Source organism: Ammospiza caudacuta, unplaced genomic scaffold (assembly GCF_027887145.1).
Source record: "Ammospiza caudacuta isolate bAmmCau1 unplaced genomic scaffold, bAmmCau1.pri scaffold_39, whole genome shotgun sequence".
Taxonomy (NCBI): Eukaryota; Metazoa; Chordata; class Aves; order Passeriformes; family Passerellidae; genus Ammospiza; species Ammospiza caudacuta.
In genome coordinates this window covers 4,233,903-4,252,579 of record NW_026683124.1, presented here as the reverse complement: position 1 = coordinate 4,252,579, position 18,677 = coordinate 4,233,903, and the positions used below count along the sequence as shown (strand labels likewise).

At 49.2% G+C, this 18,677-nt stretch overlaps 1 protein-coding gene across 1 annotated transcript; it reads right to left on the bottom strand.

Annotated features, from left to right (window-relative positions):
• Positions 1-930: 930 nt before the first annotated feature.
• LOC131571892 (olfactory receptor 14C36-like) lies at positions 931-1,878 on the bottom strand. Its single transcript, XM_058824645.1, has one exon. It carries the CDS (start codon positions 1,861-1,863, stop codon positions 931-933), a length of 933 nt encoding a protein of 310 aa, XP_058680628.1. The 5' UTR covers positions 1,864-1,878.
• Between the last annotated feature and the right edge of the window lie 16,799 nt (positions 1,879-18,677).

Below are 18,677 nucleotides of genomic sequence, written 5' to 3'. Positions count from 1 at the left end.
ATGTCCCCACACCAACAGCATGGGGGTGCTACCCCTGCTCTGTGCAATGCAAACAGGAGCTCCTGAGCCAGTGCTGCCGTGTCTGTGCCTGCAAGGATGGGGCACCTGTGTGAGCTGGGGGAGAGGCCAGGGCTGCAGAGGGGGGATGTTGTTGGCAGCTGCATGAGGACGCCTGGGACGCTGCCCTGGGCTGTGCAGTGAACTGGGGATGGATCAGCCCCTGCTCTGCTGCTCCTTCCCATCTGCCCCAGGGCCCTTGCAGAGCCCCAGCCATGCTGTTTGCCCCCAGCCTGCCCACGGCCAGCCTGGGGCTGCTCACGGGGCTTTTCTGTGCTGAGCATTGGCCTGGCCGTGTTCTGGTGAGAGCCTGGGCAAGGAGCCTGGAGCCCCCAGGCCCTGGGCTGAGGGGTCAGCACTGCCCCAGCAGTGCCCATGGCCTGTCCCTGCAGCAGCCCCGGCACTGCCACCCCCAGGACTGTGCCCGGCCCCGAGAGCACTCAGGCCCTGCAGCAACACCAGGGCCACCAGGGCAGTGGGGCAGGGCCACGGCAGCAGCACTGGCAACACCAAGTGCTGCTGCTGCTGCTGGGCACAGCTGCTGTGCCAGCACTGATCTGCCCCCAGCTCTGCATTCAGACATTGCTGCTGCAGCTCCAGAGAAGGCAACAAAAGGGCATCTCTGCAGAAAACTCTGCTGGGACATCCTTTAGTTCCTTTAAAGCCACCAAGAGTGCAACCCCTCATTGATACAGTCTGTGGCCACAGGGAACGTGGAGAGAAACAAAATGAGAAATGACACAAGGAATGGCTTTTCTTTGTGGACAACATGAATACCTAAAATGAAGGAAAAAATACCACCACAACCAAACCAACAAGAAGTATCAATGATGACTTTTATTACAAGTGATTGGCAGAAATTGGCCAGCACATTTAATATTCCTGAAAGCATCCAGTCATCATTGTCCGCACGGCAGCCTTGAGCTCCTGGTTCCTCAGGCTGTAAATGACGGGGTTCAGGGCTGGGGGCACCACTGAGTACAGAACTGACAGGGCCAGATCCAGGGATGGAGAGGATATGGAGGGAGGCTTCAGATGAGCAAATGTGCCTGTGCTGAGGAAAAGGGAGAGCACAGCCAGGTGAGGGAGGCATGTGGAAAAGGCTTTGTGCCATCCCTGCTCAGAGGGGATCCTCAGCACAGCCCTGAAGATCTGCACATAGGAGAAAACAATGAACACAAAACAACCAAATGTTACACAGATGGAAAACACAAGAAGCCCAAATTCCCTGAGCTTTGAGTGTGAGCAGGAAAGCTTAAGAATGGCAGGGATTTCACAGAAGAACTGGCCCAGGGCATTGCCATGGCACAGGGGCAGGGAAAATGTATTGACTGTTTGCAGAAGAGCATTGAGAAAGGCACTGGCCCAGGCAGCTGCTGCCATGTGGGCACAAGCTCTGCTGCCCAGGAGGGTCCCGTAGTGCAGGGGTTTGCAGATGGACACGTAGCGGTCGTAGCACATGACGGTCAGGAGAAAATACTCTACTCCCATGAAGAAGATCAGCAGAAAAACCTGAGCAGCACATCCAGTGTAGGAGATGTTGCTAGTGTCCCAGAGGGAATTGTGCATGGCTTTGGGGACAGTGGTGCAGATGGAGCCCAGGTCACTGAGGGCCAGGTTGAGCAGGAAGAAGAACATGGGCGTGTGCAGGTGGTGGCTGCAGCCTATGGCGCTGATGATGAGGCCGTTGGCCAGGAGGGCAGCCAGGGAGATGCCCAGCAAGAGGCAGAAGTGCAGGAGCTGCAGCTGCCGCGTGTCTGCCAATGCCAGCAGGAGGAAGTGGCTGATGGAGCTGCTGTTGGACATTTGCTGCGGCTGGGCATGGGGACCTGTTCATGGAGAAACGACAGTTACAAGTCAGAAGGGGCTGCTTTGAGCCAAGCCTGGGCCATTCCCCACAGACTGTCCCTGTAGCCTTGTTCCTGCTCTGGTAAAACCTTCACCCATGTCCCAGCCTGAGCCCCAGTTGTTCTGGCTGAGTTTTCCGGGAGCAGCCAGGCCTGTGCTTAGGGGTTCTCAAGGAGCCATCCCTGCCCTGGTCCCCTGGATTTGTGGCCATGGGGCAGAGGGACAAGGCTGAATATTCAGGATTTGACAGAGGAATCGCTTCTAATGCAGACAGGCTTGCTAGCATCTGCATTCACGATCCCAAAAGACATGAATAGCAGGATGTTTTTTTAGGAATTGTCTTCCTCCCCACCCTTCATTCCTGGCTCTCTGACGTCAGAAATCCCCAGCATTTCTGCTACACTCTGAGTTTGCCACTGCGAGATGAGAGAGGCAAAGGATTCCCTGTGGCTGAGGGAAGATGGGGGGCTGGATGGGCTTTTTCCCAGCTGCTCTGGCTTTGCACCTTAGGCTGCAATCAGAGCACAATCACACTCCTGAGTCACCCTGGGATAAACCAGAACTGCCCAGATCAGAGGATCCCTGAATGTCTCACCCTCTCTCAAGGTCTCTGGGCAAGGTCTCAGCACCCCCTTGTGCCAAGGACACCCACGGCTCCCTTGGCAAACTCAGCAGCATTTCCTCAGCTCTGGCAGCTCTGCCCTTCCCCGTGGGACATTCAGGGAACTCCCAGAGGCTCTGGCACAGATTTGCACCTAGGAGGGCAGCTCAGAGCTTGGAAGGGCACAGCAAGGAGATCCCTGGCTGTGCCCATGATGGGATCTCAGGGAGGGGGTTCAGCTCATTCCCCTTTCCCATGGACTGCTTTGCCCACAGCCCCACAGGTGCCAGGAAAGCTTGGACACCCCATTCCCATGGACAGCCCTGCCTGGCAGGAATGCCAAGGGCAGTGCCTGACTCAGCTGCTGCAAATGCCAGAGCCTCCCTGAGAGCAGCAGATAACAGTGACAATATCAGGGCAGAACCAAGAGATGTTGTGGTGCTGTCCCTGAGAGGGCAGGGCAGAGACAGCCGGGCACTCAGGACAGTGTTCCTCTGCCCAGCTGTGCCCGGCACCTCCCACACACCAACCGTGCCCTCATCCTGCCCCAGCACTGCTCTCTTCAGTCCCCTCTCCTTCCCTGAGCATCTCCCTGGGCCTGGACATTGCCTCCTGAGAGGAGCCTTGTCCCTGCCAGCGCTCACAGAGCCCATCCCAGCCTGTGTGCCCTGGCTGGGGCCCTACAGAAACCTGCCTGTGTGCAGGGCCCTGGCTGGGGCAGGCTCTGTGTGCAGCTGGGCAAGGGCAGCTCAGGAGAGCCCTGCTGGGCCCTGCAGAGGTGATGCTGCTGCTGTCCAGGGCTGAGAGTGGCTGAGGACCCTTTGGGAGGCTCCCAGCAGAGATAATGACCACCCAAAATTACAGTTCTGGAGTCTCTGTAAATGTTCAAACATTCCTTTGATTATCCTATGTGTCCCTTTCAACTCAGAATGTTCTGTGATTCTGAGATTACAATTCCTGTTCTGCTTCTCTCATCCGTCTGTTGTCTATAACCCAAAGAGAAAAAAAACCCCTTGCAACAGTGTTAGAAGAGTAAAGTAAATCAAGAGACATTTGGAAAGCGTCTAGGTGTCCCAGTGAGGATTGGGCACACCCAGCTCTTGATTTCAACGATTTATTAAGGTTGACTAATTAGGATATTTAACAGGAACATCCAAAAGGAGATTCAGTTTCCCTAATTACACATCCCTGGGTCAACCCATTGGAGTAGGTCCAAAGGCTTCTTTGCCTTCACTTTTTATAATGACTGCTCATATTCTGCTCATTCTCAAAACCCAAAATATTCCTGTATGTCCAGTTCCTAGAAGACTACATAGTATTTCAGGACTATATAAAAGTATAGGACTATACAGCATTTTAGCAATATATTTAGACAGTCAGGTTATTAAGAGAAAGGTAAGGAAACATACTAGATTTAATTCAGAATTAAAGCTATATAAGAATATAATAGTGGTTTAATACAGTTAAGAGCTTAATAGAGTTAAGTAAGGATTATAGTATTGTAATTATATAATAGTAATTTAGAGAGCTACAAATATATAAAAATGTAAAAAGTACAAAAAACTTTTTGTCACCACCCCAACATTCCCATCTTTCTCTAAGTAGGAAATTGAAACACTCTCAGGAACGCTCCTGACCTTTACAGCAATCCCTCGCTTACCTTCTTTGGGAAGCATCCTCCGGAGCTGTGCCCAGGCTGGTCTGGAGCTGGGAGCAGCCCTGCCCCACCCAGCCCCTCTCAGCAGCAGCCCCTGACCAGCTCAGGGTGGCTCCTTCCCCCCACAGCTTCTCCCCAGCACTGGGAGCAGCTCCCCGGGCCAGCTGAGAGCTGTCCCTGGCAGGCAGCAGAGTCCCTGCCCCAGCACAGCGCCCTGGGCTGCAGGACCCTGCTCTGCAGGACAGCCCTGGGCACCCCTGGCTGCAGCCCCGGCTGCTCAGCCCTGCAGCAGAGCCTGGCAACAGGAGCTGCCTTGGGCTGTGCCTGGGCTGGGGCAGCAGGGAAAGCCAGCCCTGCCCTGGGGCCACAGCCCTGCCCTGGAGCAGCCCTGAGAGCCCTCCTGAAAGGTCCTAAAAGCTGTGGGATGTGCCAGCTCCAGGAGATTCCTGCAGGAACAGCAGCTTCTCTTCCCACAGCCAGGGAATGACTGTTTCAAACCTGGGCTGATTTCTGCTCTAGTGAGCCCTGAGTGAGCTCTGCTCTGTGCTCCCAGCCCAGGCTGAGTTTAACCCCTGTGTGCCCCTGTGCTGTGCCCGGGGTGGCTGCAGGCAGTGCCTCCGCCCTGCTGGGCTGTGCACAGGAGCTGCTCCTGGCCAGAGCTGTCTCTCTGCAGCGCTGCCCTTGCCAGGAGCTGCCTCTGTACCGGGAGCCTCTGTGCAGGTTTTTCAAAGGACTTTGATTTGGCTTTTAACTTGGAGTCTCTGGGAGGTTTGTGCAATCATGGCCTCCAACTATCCGCTGTAATTAGTCCCTGGAGAGGCTTTGTCAGTAACAACACTCATTGGGGCTCATTAATACTTCAGGGTACTTCAGTTTTTTCAAGGTATTTGGTATTTCCCTTTTGATACAGGCTCTGTGAGAGCTTTGTACAATCATGGCCCCAGTTTTCTGCTTTAACGAGTCCCTTGAGAGCTTTGTACTGACACCCAGTAGTGCTCATTAATACTTTGAGATACTCAAGGTTTTTGAGGTACTTTGGATTTTCCTTTCTACATTGAGTCTCTGAGAGGATTTCATGCCATCCTGGCCTCCAATACTCTCCTCCAAGGAGTCATGAGGAGCCTGTGTTGGGGATGGACCTCAGAGAGACACATTCATGCCTCAAGACACTTTGGGTTTTTTGTCCGTCTTTCACTCCTGGAAAGGTTTGTGCAATCTCCTCTCAGGCCCTGAGGTTTCAGGGCTCAGGTCCAAATGCACCATGGGGCTCATTATGATCAAGTACATACATGCTGACAAACCATGGTTTTACTTTGATTTCCCTCTACTGTAGTGCAGTTCACTAGGAAGTTCTTTTTCTATTGTTACAGAGAAATATTTCAAATAGCTTCCAATAAATCCATATTCCTGTTTTAAGGGTGTATGGTTCTCTTTAGAGAAGAAATGATAGCAGCATTCTGTGACTGATAGACCCAGGGGCTTTCCTAAGGAGGTCTGGCCTGCTCTGAGAAGCTGTGTCTGGAGATCTGACTCAGTGTGGAGAGCCTTGCTCCACATTTCTGAACCCCATCCTGTCTCTCCTCACTCACCTGGGGTCACCTTATCTTGGAGAACTTGCTGCACTCAGCCAAAGTGGGGTTTTTCTTCTTTTATTTTAGTAATCTAAAACTCCTAAGCTCCCTGTTGAATACAGACACCCTCCTCACATATGTGCCAAGCCCAAGCTGCCACCAAGACCACTCCAGACCTGCCCTGGGCCAGCTGTGAGGATGTGTGGAGGCCCAGAGCCCTGCCATCAGAGTCTCAATCCCCTAGACATGGAGGACTGGTTCCAGATAAGAGGAATAGGCTTTCAGGTTAGGGTGAGACGCTTTCTTCTCCCATTGATCTTTGCAGGCACATGATTCATGTCTCCTTATGTTACCCCATTGGCCCATTGGCCTAATTATCCTAGTTCAACTCCTATTGCCCACGTTTGTTTAGCCCTAGAATGTTCTCCCTCTGTCCCTCCACTGGCCCTAGTTCGCTGCATTCCTCCACACTTGTTTCCTTATTGGCTGACCTGATCTCTGACCCCTCCTCTGCACCATTTTCCCCCATATCCATTGGACCCTGACCCTCAGCTCCACCCTCACTACCCCATGTAAGACCCTGTGCTCTCAGCCTACACCCTGTCTTCATGCCTCGGGCCTGTTCAGCTGTGTACCCTGTTCCTGTACCAATAAACCCAGTTTGCAGGAGATCATATGAAAACACATCCTGCCTGTTCTGTCAGCTTTCTAAGGTAGCTTTGGGCTCATGAGTGCTGGATGCTACAAGGGCCTCAGCAGAGCAATGATGCTACACATGGCACCCAAACAGGGACATGATTTGTTAAGGTCCCCGGTAGCGTCTCCAGCAGTGATCCTACCAGCCAGATGTCACTGGAAGCTGTACCCCTTCAGGTCAACCACAACGCTGAAATGAGACTTGAGTTTTATTGAATCTCACTGAAGAAGTCAACAATCCCCTCAACATCTGTGGGACCAGCTTTGCTGACAGCCCCACAGGCCCCACTTTGGCTGAAGATTGTGCCTGTGAGACTGAGAGTGAGTGACTGAGTGGCAGAGTGCTCCAAGGGGTTTGGGCTTTTGATTTTCTGTTCCTGTGAGTGGGGATTCTCTCTTCTATTGGGGGGAGCTATGGGAAATAATCAGTCCCAAGCTGCAAAGGATGTTTTTGTTAAGTTTTGGAGAGTTTTAAATTTAGAGGGGAGTTCATTTTCTGAGGGGAGTTTAAAAAGTATTGTTCATGGTTATTTGAGAAGCTTCCTGATATCTCTGTTGATTCTATCTATCAGTTACCATTTTGGGATGCTGTTGGGAAAAAGCTTTATATTTTACAAACACAAGGGGTTTTAAAAGTTGGGAAGTTTTTGCTGTTGTTTCATTCAATTTATGGGATCATGTAATGAGTTCATGGTTCCAACCCATTGTCCTGGTTTATTCAATCCTCCCCCCAGGTTCCTGAACCCATGTTCCCTGAGAACAGGATGGGAGATGTCTGTTTTCGGCACAGACAAGCCATCTGCCATCTGCCATCTGCCATCTCCCCTCCTTTTCTGTCCTCTTCTCAGGGTGGTAGTGGCCATGCTGCCCTGAGATATTCCCTCACCCACATTCCTTCATCCCCTGATCCTAATCCCCCTTCCTATAAATCACAAGATGGCAATGGTCCTGTTAGAGAGACGGCCATTTTAGATTCCCTCTGGCCTTCATCCCCATTTCCTGCCTTTGCTCCAGGTACCTCCCCTGTGACACGTCCCACTTTGACATTGAGTTCCACCCCCAGAACTGGAAATGGGGCCAACTGGAAGGAAGCCATTTTTGCTACCAAAGGCCTTCAACATAGAGTGTTGCCAGTTGGCCAAAGCCCTGTGCCTCTGCCAGCAGACCTGCTTCCTCTACAGAGGAAGAGAGCGATAGCTTATCCAAGAGTGAGGATGAGCCCAAAGGATTCTTGGCAGAGGATGCAGAGAAAAGCCACAAAGGAGGAGGACTGGGAGGAGGTATCCAAGATTCAGGTGGCACATGTGCAGTATAAACAGGGGCCAAAACCTCAATGGGAGTCTATTCCCCACAGGGAAATGAAGGATTTACTTAGGGACGCAAAGGATTGTGGTAGGGTATGGTTTACACAGCAAGAACCTGCTTTATTAGTCTATTATGTCTATTGCATGATAACCTCCAAGGCAATGAATGTAATTTAGAATATGTACTCAATTTTGTTTGATTGTCCTAATCTAGGCTGCTACGCCTGGGGCCTCATCAATCACACACCCAGCTCCTGGGGGGAGGTGTAAATAATTACTTTTTCTAGCCTTTCAGGTTTGACACAGCACTTTCTGAAAATATTGAATTACTCGGGATGCCTAGGAGAGCATAGTCTTGTTGTTCTACTTTGTCTTCTCTGCACAGCCTGCAACATGCTTAGAAACAAAGCACTACATGGGGTGGTGCAACGTTTTCTTGAGGAAGAGGAAAGGAGAAGCAAAGCAATGGCATCTGTGTCTGCACAGAATGTCACAGAGGAGGAAAGAACCAAATGCCAAGCAACGGCATCCATGTCTACACAGACTGTCACAGAGGAGGAAGGAACCAAAAGTGCCATCAGCATCGCCACACACACCATCGCCGAACCAGAACAGCCTGAAACAGTAGCAGTTGCCCCCATTCAGAAGAAGAGATCAAAGAGCAAATCAGTCCGCATAGTGACTGATGAGGATGTGGCAAGACCCTCGCACCCAGTGGAAGAGACAGAGCCAGAAATCATCACTCACTCTCTATCCCTGGGTGAGCTGCGTGACCTGCAGAGGGAATTCACCCGCCAGACGGATGAGTCCATCCTGACTTGGCTGCTCCACATCTGGGATGCTGCAGCCAATGACACCATTCTGGATGGAATTGAGACCAGGCAACTGGGATTGCTGTCCTGGGATGTGATCATTGACCAAGGGATCGGGAGAACCCAAGAAACTCTCAGTCTCTGGCAGCAACTGCTGACAAGTGTGAGGGACAGATGCCTTTGTAAAGAAGACCTCTAGGTGCACCATGGAAAATGGAGCACAACGGAACAAGGTGTCTGATGCCTGAGGGAAATGGTTGTGCTGGAGATAATTTTCTCAGAAGATGAGAGATTTCCTAAAAGCCCAGATTGTGTACAGTGCACATGGCAAATGTGATTGAGATTTACATGGCTTGGACCAGAGATGTACTCCCATTACCTAGCACCACTACAATGGTGGGAAGGCAAGGATAGGGTGGGTGTCTTGGCCAATAAGCTAAGAATTTACGAGGACACTGTCACCACCCCATTTCGTACCCATGTCTCGCCTGTGGAAACAAGGCAGGCTGAGCGAGTCCGGAGCTTGGTTGAAGAGGGCCATCAGAAACTAAAAAAGGAACTTAAGGAAGAAGTCTACCACATCTGGACAGAACCAACCACAGTCTCTGCCATTAGAAGCCAGCATCCCTCAGCCAAGGAGAGAGGATACACTCCATGAGGTAACCTCTGGTTTTTTCTTCAGGAACATGGAGAAGACATGAGGAAGTGGAATGGAAAACCCACCTCCTCCTTAGCAGCCTGGGTACATGCACTGAAAAGAGTTCACCTTTTCAAGGTGAACACCTAACACAAGAAGCTCATCTAGAGTCAATGCTGCTCCAGTCTCTCGCACACAGAATTCCAGACAATCTATGAATGGTGATATGACTGATCCTCTTGAAGGAACCTCAAGAACCTATTGACAGGAAGAGAGAAAAGTGTGCCACGACCAGGAGTAGAGGGGCCCTGCCTCTAGCCAGGTAGAGGAAAGGGACAATCGAATCTATTGGACTGTGTGGATTTGATGGCCTGACACATCTGACCCACAAAAATATATGGCTTTTGTTGACACTGGTGCCCAATGTACCCTGATGCCATCAAGGTACATAGCAGTAGAATCCATTTCTATTTCTGGGGTAACAGAAGGATCCCAGCAGCTGACTGTATTGGAGGCCAAAGTGATTTTAACTGGGAATGGGTGGCAGAAACACCCCATTGTGACTGGCCCAGAGGCCCCATGCATCCTTGGCATAGACTGTCTCAGAAATGCTCATTTCAAAGATCCAAAAGGACATCGTTGGGCTTTCAGGATAGCTGCGGTAGAGACAGAAGACATCAGAAAACTGAGTACTTTGCCTGATCTCTCAGACGACCCCTCTGCTGTAGAGTTGAAGAACAACAGGTACGAACAGCAACAGTACACCATCAGCAATATTGTACCAACAGAGACTCTGTGATTCTCATGCATGAGATGATTTGTAAACTGGAGATCCAAGGGGGGGTCAGCGAGGCTCATTCACCTTTCAACAGCCCTATATGGCCAATGCATAAGTCCAGCTGAGAATGGAGACTGACAGTAGATTACTGTCGCCTGAATGAGGTCACACCACCACTGAGTGCTACCATGCAAGACATGTTGGAGCTACAGTACGAGCTAGAGTCCAAGGCAGCAAAGTGGTACATGACCATCAGTATTGCCAATGCCTTCTTCTCTGTTCCTTTGGCAGCAGAATGCCTCAGTTTTCCTTCACCCGGAGGGGAATGCAGTACACCTGAAACTGACTGCCCTGGGGGTGGAAGCACAACCCCACCATCTGCCAAGGACTGATCCAGACTGCACTGGAAAAAGGCAAGCCTCTCAAACATCAACAGTATATTGATGACATCATTGTATGAAGGAGCACAGCAGGGGAATCTTTGAAAAAGGAGAGAAGATTATCCAGATTCTGCTGAAAGCTGGTTTTGCCATTAAGTGAAGCAAGGTTAAGGGACCAGCTCAAGAAATTCAGTTTCTAAGAGTCAAGTGGCAAGATGAACGTTGTCAGATCCTGACAGAGGTAATCAACAAAATCACCACAATGTCTCCACCAACTAGCAAGAAGGAAACGCAAGCTTTCCTAGGTGCCATAGGCTTTTGGAGAATGCACATTCCTGAGTACAGTCAGATTGTGAGCTTTACCTGGTCACCTGCAAGAAGAACGATTTCCACTGGGGCCCTGAGCAGCAACAAGCCTTTGCCCAGATCAGGAGATTGCTCATGCAGTAGCCCTTGGCCCAGTCAGGATGGGACCAGAGGTGAAGAACGTGCTCTACTCTGCAGCCAGGAACCATGGCTAGTCCTGGAGCCTTTGGCGGAAGGTGCCAGGTGAGACTTGGGGTCAACCACTGGGATTTTGGAGCCGCAGCTACAGAGGCTCTGAAGAAAACTACACTCCCACAGAGAAGGAATTCTTGGCTGCCTATGAAGGAGTTCAAGCTGCCTCAGAAGTAATTGGCACCAAAACACAGCTGCTTCTGGCCCCTTGGCACCCACCAGTGCTGGGGTGGATGTTTAAAGGAAAGGTTCCTTCCCCACATCACGCCAGCAATGCCAGATGGAGCAAATGGATTGCCCTCATCACCCAGAACACCCGTATTGGAAATCCAGATCACCCTGGGATTCTGGAAATTATACCAAACTGGCCTGAAGTGGAATGTTTTGAAATATCTTCTGAAGAAGTAGAGGAGCAAGTGGCATGTGCCAAGGAACCTCCATCATATAATGAGCTACTTGAGCCTGACAGACTATATGGCCCCTTCACTGATGGTTCCTGCCAAATTGTTAGCACTGACCATAAATGGAAAGCTGCAGTGTGGAGCCCCACAGGACGAGTTGCACAAGCTAGTAGGGGACAAGGAGGATCGAGTCATGTTGCAGAGCTTAAAGCTGTCCAGCTGGCTTTGGATACTGCCAAACAAAATAGGTGGCCGAGGCTCTATCTCTACACCGACTCATGGATTGTAGCTAATGCTCTGTGAGGATGGCTGAATCGCTGGAAAAAGACCAACTGGCAGCACAGAGGGAAACCTATCTGGGCTGCCGAGACTTGGCAAGACACTGCCACCAGAATAGAGAGGCTGACTGTAAAGATTCGACATGTGGTTGTGCACATACCCAAGAGTTGGGCTAATGAAGAGCATCACAACAATGAGCAGGTGGACCGAGCTGCCAAGGTGAAAGTATCACAGGTGGATCTAGACTGGAAGGACAAGGGAGAATCATTCCTAGCTCGTTGGGCCCATGATGCCTCTGGTCATCAGGAGAGAGAGGCAACATACCGATAGGCCCCTGACTGAGGAGTGGACCTTACTATGGATAGCATCTCACAGGTCATCCATGACTGCAAGACGTGCTGCAATCAAACAGGTCAAGTGAATGAAGCCTCTGTGGTACGGTGTGCGATGGTTAAAGTACAGGTATGGAAAAGCCTGGCAAATTGACTACATCACGCTTCCCTGAACCCAACAAGGCAAGCACTACATACTGACCATAGTGGAAGCAGCCACAGGATGGTTGGGAACCTACCCTGTGTCTCATGCCACTGCCTGGAACACCATCCTGGGCCTAGAAAAGCAAATCCTGTGGAGACATGGCATCCCTGAGAGAACTGAGTCAGACAACGGGACTCATTTCAAGAACAGCCTTAGCAACATTTGGTCCAGAGAACATGGTATTGAATGGATTTATCATATCCCTTACCATGCATCAGCTGCCAGGATAGTTGAATGGATGGAACAGATTACTTAAGATGACCCTGAAGACAGTTGGTGGGGGAAGTTTTAGAAATTGGGAAATGAACTTAGCAAAAGCCACCTGATGGTCATCACCCAAGGGTCCATCAGTCGAGCTGGTCTTGCCCAGTCTGAACCCTTGCATACAGTGGATGGAGATAAACTCCCTGTAGTTCATGTGAAAGGTATTTTAGGAAAGACTGTTTGGATTACTCCCACCTCAGGCAAAGACAAACCCATCCATGGGATTGTTATTGCTCAAGGACCTGGTTACACTTGGCGGGTAATGCGGAAAGATGGAGAAAGATCTTTTGTACCACAGGGAAACGTAGTCATAAGTGAGAACTGTGTGTAAGGTTTTATTGTGATGTAGATGGAAATAGAATAAGGGGTGGATAATGTCCTGGATTGAAAGGCAATGTGTGTGTTCTATTCCCATCTGTTAGAGGTGTGGAAGTTATCTTCTGTTAATTGGGCAGTTTTCTTTATCTCTTCCACAAACCAATCCTCCCTCTTGGGAGACATCTGCTGTTAATGGGCTATTGAGTGTCACTGCATGACTGATCAAAATCACATTATCCCATTGTGAGATGCTCCACCCAGAGGGAGGAGCCAAACATTCCATCCTGGATATAATCTGAGATTTTGGGACACCAGTACAGCCTTTTCACTGGACTCCCAGAGGAGCAGCCTTTTCCACACTGGATTTCCAAAGGAAGACCAGGCCTATCTATACCAACACTGGGTCTTCAGAGGAAAACTCCACCCTTCTAGAGAATCCCTGCTCCAACAGAACCACATCTGTCACTGCAGGAACATGGCAGCCACCATTCATTTTTCTTTCCTGAGAGCCTCTTAATTATAATAATTCAGAGGGAGGGAATTTACATTTTCCATTTCAAGGGAGGCTCCTGACTTAGCAGACACTGTCTTTACAAACCAAGACATTAACGTTTAGGGGAAAATTGAAAATATATACCCCACAGTCAGTTAGAAATATCCTAAGCCAAAAGTCTGAGAAATGGCTCAAAGATCCCTGTATGTTTAATTATGAAGTGATCTTAATAGATAATGATTTAGAGCTAATCGTGAGTAACCAACTCAACCCTGCCAAGTTCTTGTATGGAGAACCAGATGAGGAATTAATACATAATTTCCTAGAGGTTATAAACTATCAAACAAAAGTAAGAGAGGACCTAACAGATTACTACTCCAAGGTGGAAAGTGATTGTACATTGATGGATCTTCATGGGTAATAAAGGGGCACAGGGTATTGGGGTATGCTATATTGCATGAAGGGTTAGAGGCCATAGAAAAGAGAAAGTTACCTTCCAGCTGGTCAGCCCAAGGTGTGAGTTGTGTGCCCTAAAAAGAGCTCTGGAAATATTAGCATGGAAAAAGAGAACAATATATACAGAACTCAAAATACACTTTTGGAATACTGCATATCTTTGAAAACATTTGGGAAGAGAGGGGGCTATTAAATTCAAAGGCAAAGGGACTGATTCACGAAAGATTTGTTTTAGAAGAGTTAGAAACCTTACAACTACCAGAGGAAGTAGCAGTGGTATCTTTTAAAGGACATAAAAAGGGGCAACACAGGAGGCATGAGGGATTAATTTAGCCAATGTAGAAGGTAAAAATGCAACTGAGTCAGAGACAGAAAAACTAATAATAGCATTAGCACACATGAGAGAAATGCAAAAATTCCTGATATTCAGTGGGACAGAAGAGGAAGAACAACTCAAAATAGGAGCCAAGAAAGATAACAAAGGGTAGTAGAGATTAGCAGATGGGAGGCAAATGTTGAATAAACCCCTTGCCAGGAAAATGTTAGAAGGCATACATGGAACAACACATTGGGGTACACAAGTGCTAAGTGATCAATTTCTAAGCGATTGGGGATGCATAGGAATTTTCAGAATACCTAAGCAAGTAATTGAACAGCGTATGATATGTCAACAAGTGAATAAAAAAATCGTGAGGAAAACACCCAGAGGAGGGTGAGAACTACCCTTAAGGCCCTTTAAAAACATCCAAATAGACTTTACTGAGCTTCCCCAGGTACAACAGTACAAGTTTGTGCCAGTGATAGTAGATCACTTGACTCGTTAGGGAGAGGTGGTACCCACTGTGAAAGCCAATGCCAGTGTTGGGAGTAAAACACTTCTAGAATCAATCATTCCCCTGATATGAGATGGTAAATAAGATTGATTCAGAGGGGGGAACTCATTTCACATTGAAGATATTGCAGAAAATTGTTCAGGCCCTGGGAGTAAAATGGGAATTACACACTCCATGGTATCCACAGAGTTCTTTCAGGTTGAGAGAATGAATCAAACTTTTAAAAGAGCTCGAATTAAGCTAATGATTAAAACCCAAATGTCATGGATAAAATATCTCCCTTTGGCCTTATTAAGAATTAGAACCCAACACCAGTCAGATCTGGGGGTGTCACCCTATGAAATGATGTTTGGGTTGCCCTTCCTGACCTCACCCTAGAAGGTTGCTGCCTATTAGGAAGGGGAAGCCAATGCCAGAAATAAGTAATATCTATAGCACAAACCTCAGATGGGCTAAGACATAAAGGGGCAATTCCTCAAACTACTACCCTGGATCTCAGAATCCATAATATTAATCCTGGGGATTGGGTGATGATTAAGTCATGGAGAGATCAGCCTCTAACTCCTCAGTGGGAAGGTCCCTTTCAGGTACTGCTCACCACCGAATCGGCCGTGCAAACTGCAGAGCGGGGATGGACTCATGGCAAGAGAGTCAAAGGCCCAGTACAAGAACCCAAAGAGTAGATTGTAACATCCAGGCTGGGTGAAACAAGATTGACTTTCAAGCAGAGACTGAAAGACAATCAGATAAAAACACCAACACACCCAAAAAGTAGAATCAAGCTCCCACAAACCAGCTCGAGAACTGTCTTCCTGTTTTCATGGGTGAGAATTACCAGCATCTGTTGAGGGGAAATACACAAGGGACTGTAAAAGGTAATGGGACAGCTTCTTTAGGAAAATAAGACAAAGGAAGGAGGGAAAGACCACTTGGTCCCTTTGTTTGCTACCAAGAAGGCTCCATAGCCCTGCTGTTTGTAGCAACCCCATAGGCATGGTAAGGTGGGACAAAAGGCCATACCAGACCTCTATAATTCCTCAATTGTCTTTTAATTCAACAGGGACTGGAGGGTAGGACCGAGTTGGCCTCTGTGCTCACCCCGAAAATACACTAACTATGGGTAGCAGCCATATAGGCGTGGTAGATGGGAGTCAAAGCAATACTGGACCTCTGGGATGCCCTTTTGTTCATTCCAAATAAGTGTGTCTAAGAAAAACCTGAGATTTTTTTTCTCCTGTTCCCACTGTCCTTGCCCACATCAACAGATGCTGGTATGAGTCATTCAAGAGAAAGAGAAAATTTTTTACTTGTTTGAGCAAAATGATTTCTAGAAAAAGAAAAGGGGGGAGTGTTACAGATGAGTAATCCTACAGTTGACTCTCACAATTAAGGGGCAAATATTGAATATATGTTCAGAGAAGTTCTGTAGATGTATAGTTATCCTTCCCCTCCTCCTTGCATTGTTATCACAGGATGGCCTCAGTAGTCGGGGCATTTGGGAGGGTCGGCTTGTTACTATGGCAGCACCTGACCTCCTATTAAGGTGTAAGACAGTGATCTCCACCACTGGACAGCAAAGAAGGAGTTGATTGACAAGACTTCAGGAGGGGCTGGTGGTATAAAAGACAGAACATCCATTTTAGAGATAAGTACATGGTGACTGAATCCTTTGCTCCTGGTGCTGTATTCATTTCTTTATTCAGTCTTCTGTTGTATTTTGATAAGGTCTTATTAAAGCATTTAAATTTTTGAAAGTGAAAATCGTTTCTCACATGGGGTTGGGGAATGTGAGGCAGGGTTGTCCACACTGGGTCAGCTATCAAGGTAAAACTTCTCTGACCTGGCCAGACCTCCTTAGGAGAGACCCTGGATCAATATCAATCACAGGATGCTGCAACCACTTCTTGTATAATAAGAACAGCAATAAAGAACATCCTTTAAGAAAGGAATACATATTTCTTAGAAGCTCATTGACATATTTCTTCATAACTGTAAAAGGAAATATTCCTAATGAACTGCACCAGACCAGAGGGAAATCAAGGCAGAGCCATGGTTAGCCAGGATTTGCTTGATCCTAATGAGCCCTGTGGTTCATTTGGAGCTGAGCCCTGGAAGTTCAGGATCCGGGAGAGATAGCATAAACCTTTCCAGGAGTCAAAGTCAAAGGAAAAGTGTCTCAAAGCATGAATGGGTCTCACTGAGGTCCATCCCCAACACAAGCTCCTCGTGGGCTCCATGGAGGAGAGAACTGGAGGCCAGGATGGCACAAAAAACATCTAAGAGATTGAGAGTGGAAAGGAACATCCAAAGTACCTTGAAAACCTTGAGCAATTCAAAGTATTAATGAGCCCCGCTTAGTGTCATTACAAAGCTCTCAAGGGACTCGCTAAAGCAGAAAATTGGGACCATGATTGCACAAACCTCTCACAGAGTCTCTATCTAAAGGGAAACACCAAGTACCTTAAAATAACTGAAGTACCTTGAAGCATTAATGAGCCCCACTGAGTGTTGTTACTCATAAAGCCTCTCCAGGGACTAATTACAGCACATAATTGGAGGCCATGATTGCACAAAGCTCTCAGAGACAGCAAGAAAAAAGCCAAACCCGAAGTCCTTTGAAAAACCTGCAGTCCCTGCAGGGAGCATTAAGGAGCCCCTTGCTGAGCAAGAGCAATTGCTGAGCAAGGCTCCCCAGGGACTCCTTCCAGCAGATCCTTGGGGCCACTGGGATGTGGGCTAGAGGGGGATGCTGAGGGCAGGACAAGGGGCTGACAGTGCCCAGCCTGGCTGGGGCTGTGCCAGGAGGCCCCAGGGCCTCAGGACAAGGTGTCTCTTCCCAGGCCTTGGTGGGACAGACCCTGCTGTGCCCCAGGGCACCAAGACTTGGCTTCTCTTTGTCCCCACCTGTCATCACTGCCTCCAGTACTCTGCTCTGCCTGGGGCCTGGGGACACTTTCTCAGTCGTGTTCCTCACTGGGACCCATTAAAAGTCCAAGAAACTTTGGAGTTGGATTCTGACTTGGAGTTCTGGAGAGGTTTCTTCAGCTCCCTCTCAGGAACTGATGTCTAGGCCTGAGCACAAAGCCCCAGAGGCTCATTAAAGTCCTTGTACTGTATCTGTGCTGCTGAGCTGGGCTGGGCTCCTGGCACAGACGCAGCTCCTGGTAACCAAGAAGAGCTTCAAAAGCACATTTCTCTTGATGAGCAGCTTTTCTCCAGCTCAGCAGGGCTGGGGCACTGCCTGCTGCCATCCTGGGCACAGCACAGAGGCACAGAGAGCTTCAATCAGTCAGGGCTGGGAAGGTGCTGAGAAGTGCCTCGGGCAGAATCACTGCCAGCCTTTGGCACAGGAACCTCTGGCTGCAGGACAATGCAGCTGCAGGTCCTGGAGCCATCTCCTAAAGCTGGAACATCCCAATGCCTGCAGACTCTGTGAGTACATTCTCTGATTGTCTCTTGTGCAGAGCAGCCGGGGGTGCCCAGGGCTGTCCTGCAGAGCAGGGTCCTGCAGCCCAGGCTGCTGTGCTGGGGCAGGGACTCTTCTGCCTGCCAGGGACAGCTCTCAGCCAGCCCTGGCAGCTGCTCCCAGCACTGGGGAACAAGGTCTGGGTGGGAGGAGACAGCTGGTCAGGCTTGGAAGTGTTCTCCTTGTGTGTGGAGGTTGCTGCATTGTTCAGGACTGCTCCCATCCCAGCATTTAACTGCAGAACATTTCCAAATAGATTATACAGGGAGCACAGCAAGGCAGGGGCTGCATAAAAGGGAAAAATTTATTAATCTACTGCTTTGGGTTGCTGGGATGGAAAATTGCATGTAGATATTAATCTCTTGGTTCATTTTTGAAAAAATAAATAATTTGATCTCAGCTCTGAATAAAGCAAGCAGTGACAGAAGTCAGCAGGCAGTGACCCCTCACAGGCAGTGTCAATATCACTTCTCCAGCCTCCTCCGCGTTGCTCTGACGTTGCCATCAGAGCCTGCAGAGCCAGAGCTGCCCCTGGGCAGTGCCAGAGCTGGGAGGGGTCTGCAGGGCAGAGCTGAGCCCCCAGGGCTGGGCTGGGCTCTGGCAGCACTGGCAGGGCCCAGCCCTGGGCACAGGGAAGCAGCTGCTGGCAGGGACAGCTCCAGGCAGCAGAGCCCTGGGCAGGCAGTGGGGGGAAAGTGCCCCCAAGCTGTGCTGGGATATTTAAAGTCCTCTCCAAACCCAGCTGTTCCATGATTACTTTTCTTACAGATCCCCATGCCAAGGCAGTGCAA